Source organism: Schistocerca americana, chromosome 2, assembly GCF_021461395.2.
Source record: "Schistocerca americana isolate TAMUIC-IGC-003095 chromosome 2, iqSchAmer2.1, whole genome shotgun sequence".
NCBI lineage: Eukaryota > Metazoa > Arthropoda > Insecta > Orthoptera > Acrididae > Schistocerca > Schistocerca americana.
In genome coordinates this window covers 557730170-557744172 of record NC_060120.1, presented here as the reverse complement: position 1 = coordinate 557744172, position 14003 = coordinate 557730170, and the positions used below count along the sequence as shown (strand labels likewise).

Below are 14003 nucleotides of genomic sequence, written 5' to 3'. Positions count from 1 at the left end.
ATGAAATGCATATCCGCGTGCTCTTTGTTACTGCGTGGTTCCATTGTAACCACAACACAGCACATATGCACTCCTCAGACGCCACTGATACCCTTTGAGACTGTGTACTGCATCCGTACTGTAAATTCTGCATGTATGGTGTGATCCCAGCTTCACCTCTCGGTAATGTTCCGTTGTGTAAACAGCGAACATAGGATGGCCTCAAGTGCGCAAGGGGGAAACTGGACGATGTTACAAACAATGCCGTCAGTGGCGGTGTGGAACCATACAGTCGTGATTATCTCGCAAGTGGCTCGTTTGTGGACCCATGTTTACTGGGATATTTGTGCTTCTATCATTGTGTACTTTCAGCTGTGTAATTTTGCGCCATCCTTTTTGATACACCCTGTATAATAAATTTAGAGCAAACAGCTTATTTTCGTCTTTCCATCTTGCAGCACTTTTCTCCTTCAATGGCATTCTAATCTGACTTAACAAGTCAAGGGCATCTTTTTTTAAATATCGGGATTCTATCGTCTTCAAAATTTGTTTGCCCTCCTTCACTTGATCCTTCTGCTACAGTTTCTGTTACTATTTGCACCTAATATGATAGGCACTTTCCTTGTCCCATAACAATTTTGCACGAAGTCGAGCGATCTGCACGATCTGACACTTCACTGTCAAAGCAGGTCCGTGTTGACGATTCAGATGAATCTGGCACTGATATATGGAGAGTTGAACTAGCTGCTTCTGTGCCATACGATTGTTTTACAACTTTAGACGGAATATCGAAACTTTCTGGCAGTTTCCTCTTCATCATCAGTTGAGGTAGCTTATTCGGGATGTCAAACAGTGTAGGAACTGCATTCCACATGAGTTTATTATTGTCGCATTCATGAACTGGTTTGGTTCGAAGTGTAGTGAACAAAAGTTTATTATAAAGGTAAATAGGGTATTTTTCTTGTCTGCTATTCACTAGCCATTTTCTGCTCCTAAAATGAAACATTAGTCATTTTTGCACATGTAGTTTGCAATCCTGAGGCTACAGTTTAGTAACATTATGTTATATACCTCTCAGGGTCCTTACGAAACGTAAAAAAATATTTGATATCTTTTTCTTGTTTTTGCTGCAATTTATTACTCTACAGACTCTCGCGTTTGTAAAAACCATTGTAGAAACCAAAAGAAAGAACTACCATTCGCTTTCGCGATCACGCTGAATTCGACAGTTTTACTTACTGGCCGCTTGACGCGCTGCTGGCGCAGTAGGTAACACAATCGATGCAGAGGATCCCGACCGTGACGTCAGACTATGGCATTACTGTGAGACAAAACACTTTGATTTATCTCGTGTATAGTACAGAAAGGCATGAAGTATTGTAAAGAATATGCAACATTTTTAAATTTTTTTAGAGATTTTACACTCACTGAAGTATTTGAGTATTATAGGTGGTCTGAAATGGAAGGTAGTTGAATGAGGACAAAGAACTTGTGTAATTTGGTGATACTTTGCTTTTGGCATTACTAAGCGAAAAACGAGTTTTCTCAATTTAGACACACCCATTACACAAGGGATTTTTTTATGTAATTAGTCTTTGGCCACTGACTTGGAAAAATTTTCTACAAAGTATTAAGCACATGAGTTTTATACAGGAAAATTGTACAATGGAATATTTACAAATTAGACATTTCATGAAGGCATATTTGGAGTGAATACAAGTATTTACAATAATAATCATGTCAGATATTTGTCAGTGATATTTAAATAAAAGTATAGATTTACTTACATTAGGGCCTACTAATGTTTGCTCATACTGCAAACATACTTGAATGATATACACTTTTTTGCTTTCAAAGAGCTCAAGACAGTTCATTTTCTATTATTTTATCTAACACTGAAAAATTTTTTGCCAGTTGCACTCATTACGATGTTGAGGTTTTATTGTATACAAAACTTAGCCCTTTGTTTCGAGTGGTCATCTGTCTCATTCATGAAATAACCTGTTATATATTTAGACAGTCAACTGTCATGATATTAAACTATAAAAAGAAAGAAAATAATCAAAGCAGGCAGGTGACATTGAAAGATGAAGCATATTGGAAAATATTTGATTGAATGTGTACTCTATCATCAATTTAAGTAAAAAAAAAAGGCAGAACATAAAATCGAGAGGTGCAGCATTCCTCAGGAGAGGAAATTTTGTTGTTGAGAAATTCCTGAGAACTTGCTGCAAATTTGTATTCCCCACATCAACACTATTAAATCAGAATCTCACAGTCTGGATACCCAAGGAAGTATTAGATCAACAGAGTAAAAGGATATAGTAATGACACATGGCGTGTTAAAATACGTTACTCATATGATGTTAACACAACCAATCATCCACCGGAATTCTGCATGCAATAAGAGATAGACAACAAATTGAAGACATTAAGAAATTCTATTAGCTATTCTCCCACCAAAAAATTAAGACCATCTCGGAAGCTGAAGAAATCGGGCAGTTTTCCAGGTCTCATACAGCTTACCTCAAATGGATTATCTTGCACAGGAGTAAATGAATGTCACATTGCATATACTTTTATGTTGGTTTACAAGGCAGTACACTTACTCCATTAAGTGACCAGTACCAGAAACGAAGCTTCGAATCTTACTTACAATATTCAGTTTACATATTAGTTCATACTTGAAAAACCGCGTTTTTAACATTTCACTTTAACAATGCTGTAGCAAAGTTCTGTGTAGTTTCTGTCGAGCTGTGAGGATAATATTTCTAATAGCGACCGGTAACCTGTATACATATAATATGAAACACTAGTAACCGGTCGAACTTCAATTGAAATTTACTGGAGGTTATGCCATTTTGCACGACTCACAATTATACTAACAAACAAAACTGATGGATCCCACCTAGTTATTTAAATGTAACTACATCTGGAGAATTTGGCAGTGAAAAATAACTGACGTCGTTTGTAATGGTTAAAAATAACCATGGAGATAAAGAAGAGGGACAGTGATGCTACAGTTTTACGCTGTACATTTTTTTCAAGCCAGAGTGGGTGAGGCATGCGCCATTTTAAGTAGCTCAAAACATTGGCAGACAGCTATTTACGTGTGCTTCTTGTTCATTACTTCTGTTTTGTGCGCACAATGCTAAAAATTATACAGCTTACATGAATAACATAATGTCAAGAAGGCAGTTTTAAACGTTTTTCTGTTCTTGAACGCGTATTTGCACTAATAATACGACACAGTCAGAGTGACGTCACTGGGAGTGTCACCACGGTGAACTGTGGGGCCATGGGGATATGAATAAAGGTCGGGACACACACGTCCGGGCCGTGTCAGGGCCGAGCGTCGGACGAGTGACGGCCGTACTCTGGTCCGTTCCTGCAGGGGCCACACATGACCGGGGCACGTCCGTGTCTCTGTTGTTCCTTGTAGTGACTCGGACGCGGTGAGCTGTGTTTCTGTTTGTGAAAGCTGTAAAACATGTTCACTAATTTTCGTAATAGTGAATTAGGACTTATAGCACTTGCTTTAGACGAAGAGGAAAACGAACGAAGGCAAACAAGAAGAAGAAAATTATGGATCCACAGTGCCTGGAAAACAAGACCAGTACAGGGAGAGTTTCGAACACTATTTTCTCACCTCGTAGATGATGAGACTAAGTTTTATGAATATTTTACGATGACGCAGTACACCTTCTGTGAACTTTTAAAGAAACTAGAACCAAGGCTGAGAAAAAATGACACGTTCTGGAGAGTATCAGTTTCACCCAAAGAACGACTGGCTGTTTTTTTTTACGGTAGGTTAAAGAAAAGTACACAGAACACAAATAAATAAGAAGTTTTAAGGACAGCATTTTTATTTTATTACTTTGGTAATTGAAAGATAAATACATAAGTTAGTAAATAATACAGTTAAATTTCTACTACCCTAAGAAAAACAAATGAGGACTATTCAGTGAATTAGTTTCTGAAGCTGATGAGGATGCAGGGGAACTTGGAGGATGATGGCTTTGGTTATTTATATACGAATTGTGCAAATGCCTTTGCAGGTCCAAAAGCTGCTGTGTAGGTTCTGTTGACTCGTTTCCCACAGGTGAAGGATATGGTGTTGAAACAGATTTTGCTGAGGAATTGGAGGATGATGGAGTGAATTGATGGACTGATACGTCATTCATGAGTTGCTTCAGTTCAAAGTCTTGTACAATTGAAAAAATCCTACTTTTAGCTTGATGAAACAGTAGTGGATGCAATGATTTTAGGGCTGGTGCTATACCAGCCAAAAAAGCATCAACTGGGTTTTGTATATCTCTCTGTTTTTCAGCTTTTTTTTCTGCCAAAATGTAAGCCATGAGCTGGCTTGATGCAGATTCTTGTGGTTTAACCTCACGCTGAAATTTTCGTTTCAGTGGTGGTTTCATAAACGTGTTCTTCTTTGAAGTGACGGACGAATGAGCTGAGGGCGTCTGGGAATGCCGAGTGCGCTCTATCAAATTCTCTGTTTCACTATCCTGGGTTTTAATGATCCATTCTTCATCTGTAATGTCTTCTTGTGTAGACACTTTTTCGTTTTCAACAATCGACTGCTCCTCTTGGGAATCTGTATTTGATTCTTGTTTATGCTCATTATTGTCTTGCGTGTAAGGAACATTGGAAACTGTTTCTCGTTCTACCATGTAAGGTAGCAGGAACGTTAAGAGATCTTCATACTTGTATTTATGTTGATGAACAGCAGCTTGTCCTGAAACAGTTTTCCTTTTCTGCAAGGTCTTCCTTAGTTGGTCACGAACAGATGCCCATTTTTTTTTGCATTCCTCTATTCCACCTGTAGCAAAAATATTTTAAATCCCGTATTTATATTACAATGTTTAAAATGCTGCAAATATTTTATAGATTATACAGTATTTCTCATCTTATACATTCAATTTTTTTCAGGTTCCTTGCTACAGGAGATTCCTTTAAAACTATTTCCTTCAGCTACAGGTTGGGAAAATCCACAGTTGCAGCTATCGTCCATGACACCTCTAGAACAGTTATCGATTTATTGTTAGAAGAGGTGATGCCTGTGCCGAATGAAGAAAAATGGAATGCTATAGCTGAGGAGTTTTGGACAAAATGGCAGTTTCCAAACTGCATTGGATCTTTAGATGGAAAGCACGTAACAATACAGGCTCCAGACAACTCAGGAAGTCTCTATTGGAATTACAAAAAAACATATTCCATTGTGCTTCTTGCTCTGGTTGACCCATGTTATAATTTTATTGCAATAGACGTGGGAGCGTACGGAAAAAACTCTGATGGAGGCATTCTAGTAAATTCAAATCTTGGAAAGTCATTGGAAAACAATACGCTTACCGTCCCAAAGAGTAAAACTTTACCCGGAACTGATGTTGAACTTCCAATGGTAATTGTAGGCGATGAAGCTTTCCCTCTCAAAACATACTTGATGCGACCATATCCTGGCAGGAACTTAACAAATGACAAGGCTATATTTAATTATCGTTTGAGTCGGGCAAGAAGAATATCCGAAAATGCATTCGGTATATTGCGACAGAAATTTCGAATATTTAGAATAATCCTTCAGGGAGATCCTAATAACCTTACAATGATTGTGACGGCTGCGTGTGTACTGTACAACTTTATTCGAAAAACGGAAGGTTATAGGGTGCCCAAACAGAGGATGGATCAAACGGAAACTGCTGAGGGATCCGGAAGTTCATCAAATCTTCGAAACCTACCTCGAATTCGTGGGAGATCAACAGATGCTGCATTTGCTGTACGAGAACAACTCAAAAAATTCCTGAACTCTCCGCAAGGGACTGTGGAATGGCAAGAACATGTCGCCTTGGCGATATAACGATGACATAAACCAAACATCTGTTTGTAAAATAAAAAGTAAATAAATATCTTTCGGGTATTAAAACTTGTATAGTTTTTATCTTACCTTTGGCTTGTAGATCTGTTGCAATTGTCTTCCAAACTCTGTCTTTGTACTCGATATTCCTGTAGTTCTCACTTCCCTGATCGTAAAGAACAGGAAACTTACGAACTTCCTCCATTAATCGTTCCACATCCATGTTTTGTACACAGAACAGTTTTGCACAGTTTTACAGCTCACAAGACAACCCCACCGTCAGGCCGTGTCCGTCACGTGAAAATTTAAACACGGCGAATCCCGCCCGGCCCGGCCCCGGCCCGTTGACGTTCCCCGTGCACGGCCCGGTCAAGTGGGGCCCGCTGCATTTGTTTTAATGTTGTATTTCGTAGTCCGGGTGACGGCCGATACTCGGACGTGACTCGGCACGGACACGGTCCTGACATGTGTGTCCCGACCTTAAGGGGAACTTGGCGGCGGCGAGTAGAGAGTAGAGAAGCAGTAGTAAGGGACTCCGGGAGAAACGTATATTTCACCGATATAAAATGTATTCTATGCAGTGAAAGTCTTCTAAATGGATTAAGACTGTGTTCAGCGAGTCAAAAATGGATTCATACAAAATGTGCCAAATGCTTCGTCACAGTAAACATGAAACGTGACAAGGGGGAAATTAGCTACTGTTGTTTTCAACCGATGTGTTTATCAAAACAAGACAACGCACAAGAAGGAAACGCTGGCTATACACAAGAACAGGACGTACTTCAAAAGGTAAGCACAATTTGTGACTGTGGAGTAATCAGTTGTTGTTTACGATCAATGTGTTTATTAAAACAAGCAAATATGCAGGAAGAAAACGTCGTACAAACTCTAGATCAGGATCTACTGCAAGCTAAAGAGTATACAAACAACCTAGAAAAATCGATCAGGAAACTAAAACAAAAACAAAAAGTGGAAAATGAGTCATTTGCTAGTCCTATAATAAGCTGGCGTGTTAAACAAGGGGTAAATGGGGACCGTAAACAAAAACAAGACGTGGAAATCGAGCAGAGTACTAGGCATAAAATAACCTGGCGTGTGAAACAGTGTAAAAATCATCTCGATCTGAAAACAACGAATAAAGTTGAGCTTCCTGACACCAGTGAAGACTCGATCAAAAAGGGAACTAAAAGTAAGGATCATATGTTTGAGACAAGTGAGAATAATAGAAATAAAAGTGACGTATACATAATTTCAGACAGCCACGGAAGAGGCTTAGCAGAAAAAATGGCCAATATGCAAAACAAACTAAAAGTAATTTGAATCACCAAGCCAGGAGCGCCATTAAGTGAAGTGTTGAAATCCTGGGAAACATCCGCAAAAGGTGCGAAATGTGTCATTATAGGTGGAGGAAACGACATTTATAGAAACGAAAGTATCAATGCAAGAAGAGTACTGAGGGAAACTCTAGGGAAAGCTACTCATTCTGAAGTATATGTGCTAAGCATTCCTCAAGGACACGACTTGATGGTCGAGTCCTGCGTAAATAAAGATTACCAGAACAAATAGGATATTTAGGAAGATATGTAGCAGCTTCCCAAATGTAACTTTCATAAATGCAAAAAGCTCACAAAGAGAGCATTTCACAAGGCATGGTTTACACAGAAACAACCGCGTGAAAACTATTCTGTGCAAAGACATTTTGGAAAAATTTGACAAACTACAAGGGCAGACACACACACCCATAATACTACCAATGAAGGAAGATGCAGGTAAATCTCCACTGTGCCATATAAAAGAAAAAGAAAAAACCTCATCACCAACAAAAGCAGTGCCACAAACCTCACCATGCCCGATAGAGGAAAAAGAAGCAACATCATCACCAACAGAAGAGGACCCACTACCCCCACCGCCAAAAGAGGAACAGATAATGCAAACAACAGGAAAAGAAGTAAGGTCATCAGAGACTCGACAGATAAGATATGGGAGGGGAGAAAGAAAAAAGAAACCTATCAGGGATCAGGACTTCCTATATAATGAAGCCGGAAACTGGCCAACCTACAAGTGGCTGTCATCGAAGGAAACAGGATTTTCACTGGCCCAAGACCAGCAATGCCACAACATAGCAGACAATCTGAGAAGCACACCAGTACTAGAGTGTCAAAACCAGATGTACCCGGAGACGACAAAACCAGGAGAAAACGAAGGGAGAAAAAACATGAAGATAATGTTATGGAATGTAGAAGGATTGAAAAACGCAGCATGCATAGCTCCAACAGACTTTCTCGAAGGTTATGACGTAGCAATATTCACAGAAACTTTACTCACAGATCATTGGCAACACCTGAAATTCTATAGCATAAATATGCTGGCAAAGCAAGGAGAAAGGGGGCGACCCCAAGGGGGAATAACAGTCCTACTGAAACCGTGGATAACACCAATTATAGCGACAACAGAACTAAATCACTCCATTCTAATAGAAGTAAAACACATCACAATATTAGCAACCTACTTCCAGCCAAGCGAATCGGCCATAGACAATCGATGAACTGAGCCAACAAATAAGACTGAGCAAGAAAGCATCCCTTTACTTATCGCAGGGGATTTAAACTGTCGGTTGGATGTACAGAATCACAAAACAAAATTAGTAATTGAATCACTACAAGAAGAAGGCCTCATCCTGCTAAACGATACAAACGTCCCTACATACTTCTGCCATAGTGGCAAAAGTGCTGTTGATATCGCCCTCATAAGAGGAAACATAAAAGGGGACATAAGCCCACTTTGGAATGCAAACCACACGCCTATAAGAAAACACATCCCGATGATCATAGCCATACAAAGTGATTGGAAGGCAAGAGAGAACCAAGAGAAGAGACTGCTCTCGAGGAGACTGGATCCAAGGAAAGTGGAAGAATACCACGACTAGATAGAACAAATTGAGTCCTTAATCGACAACTCAAAAGTAGAGGTGGCAGCGCTTGAACTGGAGAAACTCTTAAAACAAGCAACTACCCCCAGGAAAGTGAGAAGAGCTAAACCATGGTTCAATCAAGAGTGTTATCAGCAAAGAAAAGAAGTACTCCAAGCTTTACACCGACTAAAAACGGACACAGATAATCACTCACTACTGCCAGCCGCGGTGGCCATGCGGTTCTAGGCGCTCCAGTCCGGAGCCGCGCTGCTGCTACAGTCGCAGGTTCGAATCCTGCCTCGGGCATGGGTGTGTGTGATGTCCTTAGGTTAGTTAGGTTTAAGTAGCTCTAAGTTCAGGGGGACTGATGACTACAGCAGTTGAGTCCCATAGTGCTCAGAGCCATTTGAACCACTCACTACTACAAACATGCGCTGAGAAAAGAAGATCCTACAAAACACTAACAAGGGAGAAGAGAATGGCACACAGGGAAGAAGAGGGAAGAAGACTAGCTGAAGAAGCCAGGAGAGACCCATTCATTGCAATCCGCCCCCGAAAGCAGGCACAGTCACATTATATAAGCGTGGAAGAATGGACGAGACATTTCAAAGACATTCTCAACAAAGATGGTAGAGAAGGAGCACAGGTAGCAAGTCAAGAGCTCACACCGCAAGAGATGCCAGCCTGGTCTCCACTCACTCCAAATGAGGTCCGAAACATCATTGAATCAACAAAAAGGAAAAAAGCAGCGGGACCGGACATGCTTTACAACGAATACCTTAAAGACACAGCTAGCACCAACCTGGACAAAACTTTATAACATATACATTGAAACAGCAAAAATCCTAGGCCAGTGGAGAAAATCAACAGTAAGGGTAATGTACAAAGGGAAGGGCGACCCAAAGGACACAAACAAATACAGAGGAATAGCCTTGGAAAACAACCCTTTTAAGATATTCACAAAACTAATCACAGGAAGAATAAGACACACTTTGGAAGACCACCTCCCAGAATCTCAATTCAGGTTCAGGGAAAAAAGAAACATATGGGAAACGATCGATAAGAAGCAAAAATATTATGCTGTATTCATAGACTTCACAAAGGCCTTCGACCTCCTCGATTGATGATTAGTAAAAAGGATGCTCGACGAAACCCTGGGAAGAGACAGCATCTGGACGAGGATTATAAACTCCATAAATGAATGGAACGAGATAAGGATCTCGGACAATCTCGACCTGTCTGAACCAATAAGGCAAACAAACGGAGTACTCCAAGGAGAGCCACTAAGCCCGCTCCTGTTCATTTTGACAGCAAAGGACATTATGGAAATCACTCATGACGAAGATGTCGAAGCATATGCCTACACGGACGACATTGTGATAGCCTCAAAAAACTTAAAGAAACTACAGGAGACTATAGAAGACGTGGAAAAATGGTGCACAAGACACGATTTCGTAATCAACACCGACAAGACGGAAATGATGGTATTCAGACCAGGCGGGCAAATCCCAAAAACGACCAGAATTGCACTACAAGGAAAGCAAATATCTATCACAAAAGATTACAAATATCTAGGGATAACACTCCAGCCATCCGCAAAGTGCTTCACTAAACACACAACAGAGAAAGCGACACAGGCCATCAGAGCGATAAACGAAATAAGTTCCATCTGAACACTAAATCTAGACACAGCTATGGCACTCTTCAAATCAAAAATAATACCGATACTGGCTTATGGGATAGAAATCAGTTCGCAGCTCGTGGTCGTGCGGTAGCGTTCTCGCTTCCCATGCCCGGGTTCCCGGGTTCGATTCCCGGCAGGGTCAGGGATTTTCTCTGCCTCGTGATGACTGGGTGTTGTGTGCTGTCCTTAGGTTAGTTAGGTTTAAGTAGTTCTAAGTTATAGGGGACTGATGACCATAGCTTTTAAGTCCCATAGTGCTCAGAGCCATTTTTGATAGAAATCATATGGATACACCTAAATGAAAAGAACTTAGAAACATTGGAAAGAGTAAAAGCAACCTATATCAAAAGAGCATTAGAGGTAGCCAAAACCACAAGATCAAGATTAGTCTACCTTCTCGCCCGAGAATCTTTCCTCATCGAGGATCTAAGGACAAGGTTCTTACTTTCCAACACATCAGCATCGGAGAACCTACGAAGATCACTACTCAAGAAAAGAGAAGAAGTACCAACGGAATTCTATGGATCCGGGGCCATGATCGACCACACTTGGACAGCAGCAAATTTTGAGTTGAGACACGTACTTACAAGACTCGCAGTACACGGATTCCACCATGAAATTTGTGCAAATACAACATACCACAAACCGTCAAACCTTTGCAAGTGTACACTATGTGGACAGCCTTGTGAGAGATACCGTATAGAAATATGCAACAAGAGGACCAGATCAATTAGAGAGTATGCAATAAATGGTTCAAATGATAATCTGTTATAATACCTGCACTGAATGTAATCTACTAAGAATTATGCAGACACTCAATACATCCATGTAATTCACTCTCATATGATTGGTAATCTAATGTATAACTATAATGGCTATTTTGCTGCAATAAATCGTTTAAATAAGGGGAACTTAATGTTTTAGTGTAGATGGCGGACATCGGCTTCAAGTTTGTGACGTAATGCCATCTCCCGTCTTTTTTCACTTCCATGAAAATAACTGATGTAAAAAATAACTGGAATCCTGATGACTGAAACTTCAAAATAACCGTTTGGGGCACCCCTACGCAACTCCGGTGTTAGTCAAAGTTCTTCCTTACAGTCTCATCAGAGGTGTTCCCATCGTGGTTGAGGTCGATATCGCCACTTATGTATATCCGTGGATAGCCACTCTTGAAACCATGGAGGTATGCTTGAAATGTAAACTCGTTGAATGAAATGTTTTCACGAGTAACAACTTTGACACGATAGCAGTGCTGACTGCTGAGTTGCTGACAGTTAGAGGTGGGCCAAACGGTTATTCTGGAGTAACCGTTATCACAGTTCCAGTTATTCTTTGATAACCGTTATCGTTAACGGTTATTAATAACTGCCAAGTTATTTTTCACTAGCGAATACCGATAACTCCGACAGTTAAATAACGACATAGTTGGAATCCATCAGTTTAGTTATCAGTATAACTGCGAGTAGTGTGAAATAGCAGGAATGTCGTATGAATCGTGTCATAACCTCAGCTTATTAACTCCGGGTACATTTTAGTTGATGTTAGAACGATTATTAGTGTTTCAGATTATATGTTTGTAGGTTATCGGTCGCTATTAGAAATATTATCTTCGCAGCTGCGACAGAAAGTACGCGGAACTTCGCCAAAGCACTGTTTAAGTAAAATGTTAACAACGCGCGTTTTTAAGTATGAAGTAATATGTAAACTGAGTACTGTAGGTTAAATTCGAAGCTTAATTTCTTGTGCTGCTCACATAATAGAATAAAGTGTACAGCCTTGTAATACAACAAAAAATATACGTAATGTGACAGATTCGTTTACTCCTGTGCTGTAAAAGCTAGTCCTATTGGGGAAAGTGTGAGTACGCTAATCCAAGTTTTATGTCAGATTTGCAAACTGCTCGATTTCTCCAGCGACAGCATGTTTATAACATGTGAAGACATGCAGATCGAAAAGGTTGACAGTGTTACATTTCTGGGATTACAACTCGATAATAAATTCAGTTGGGAAGGGCATTCCACATTTTTTCATTCTATTATTTCATAAGGGAACATATTCTGTGGTAACTCATCAAACGTAGCAAAAGTTTTTCGCATGTAAAAGCGTGTAATAAAAATCGTTTGTGGTATCAATTCAAGAACATCATGTAGGAACCTGTTCAAGGAACTTTGTATTCTAACCACTGCTTCCTAGTATATTTATTCCTTAATGAAATTTGTTACAAGTATTTCCAACCAATAGCTTAATACATAATATCAGTACTAGAAATGGGAACAGCAATCTACATAAAGACCTAAAATTACTTACCTTGGTCCAAAAGGGGTCCAATATTCAGGAACATGCATTTTCAATAAGCTGCCAGCAAGTCAGCAACCATTAAAAACTTTGTTTCAGATAAGGCACGGTTTACAGTGTGTTTGAATGACTATTTGATACATAAGTGTCTGATTCCACCCATCATCAATATGCCGGAAATGTCTATTTTAAGTGAGTCTATGACGTCACTACATACACATGGCAACAAACACGAAGATACATATAAATAATACAATAACATTTCCCACCAAAAATACAATCAAACCAATGGGACAACTGCGGGAAGTTGGGGGTTTTAGGGTGAGGACAAGCTAGTAAAAAAACACACCATGATCCCAAAACACAAAATGAAGAACAAAAAGAAAAAAAATACAGCATTCTGCTACACCAACAAAAATCTGCAGGAATCGGACACTTCCCTTGAACAATATAGGTCAACTATAGGTGACCATACCAAAACACCAATACCCACAACTAAAAGTACGAAAATTGGAATCAGACATTTCCCTTGACATACATAGGTCAACCTCAGATGACGATACTAAAACATCAACACACACAATTATGAAAATGGGAATCGGTCATTATCCGGTGACCTATATAGGTCCACCACAGCTACTGATGCCAAAAAACCAACACTTACAACTGCGAAAAATAAAACCACAATCCCAAAAGTCCACAAATCAATCATCCCTACATAAATTAAATCACATTCAATACTTCATAAATACGCAAAACATCACAGCTAGAAAAAAAAAAAAAAAATCATTACCACCAGCAAATTCCGGCACTGCAACCTAGATCGACAGCCCCCCCCCTCCCCCCCCCCCCCCCACACACACAAAAACCAACTCATAAACACCGTGCCGTAATGACATTCACACACCACAACACCTTTACGTCGAAGCAGACGGGTGGAATCAGACGCTTCCAGTGACCCCTCCTTCTACTCTGTAGACGAATATCGTAACAGAGACTGATAGACCAGCTTAGGTAAAAATTCTGCTATATTTCAGTTTTGACAGCACTTGGTTCCAACAGTCAAGATCGGGTATTATGTGTACGATAAATTTATTAAAAGTACGTAACTGTGTTTTATTCTGTCAGTGTACCAATTCTGTAAATATTAGCAGTTACTGTGATATATTCACGTATTTTGACAATCTCCTGACAAATGATGAGGATAATAATTATTATATTCCACTGTATTATGTTACACTTTCTAACATGTTATTTGTCATTCGTGATGG

The 14003-nt window shown here is 39.8% G+C and overlaps 1 protein-coding gene across 1 annotated transcript; it reads right to left on the bottom strand.

The window, feature by feature from the left end:
* Positions 1–3911: 3911 nt before the first annotated feature.
* On the bottom strand, positions 3912–6062 carry LOC124594165. The gene is made up of 2 exons (XM_047132520.1): positions 5930–6062; positions 3912–4810 (listed from the first exon to the last, which is right to left on the bottom strand). Exons 1-2 carry the CDS (start codon positions 6060–6062, stop codon positions 3912–3914), a joined length of 1032 nt encoding a protein of 343 aa, XP_046988476.1.
* Positions 6063–14003: the final 7941 nt, after the last annotated feature.

Coding starts and splice junctions, on each gene's coding strand:
- LOC124594165 (XM_047132520.1), bottom strand. CDS start 6,062: ATGGATGTGGAACGATTAATGGAGGAAGTTCGTAAGTTTCCTGTTCTT. Junction 4,811..5,929: donor AACAGATCTACAAGCCAAAG/GTAAGATAAAAA, acceptor TTTTTGCTACAG/GTGGAATAGAGGAATGCAAA.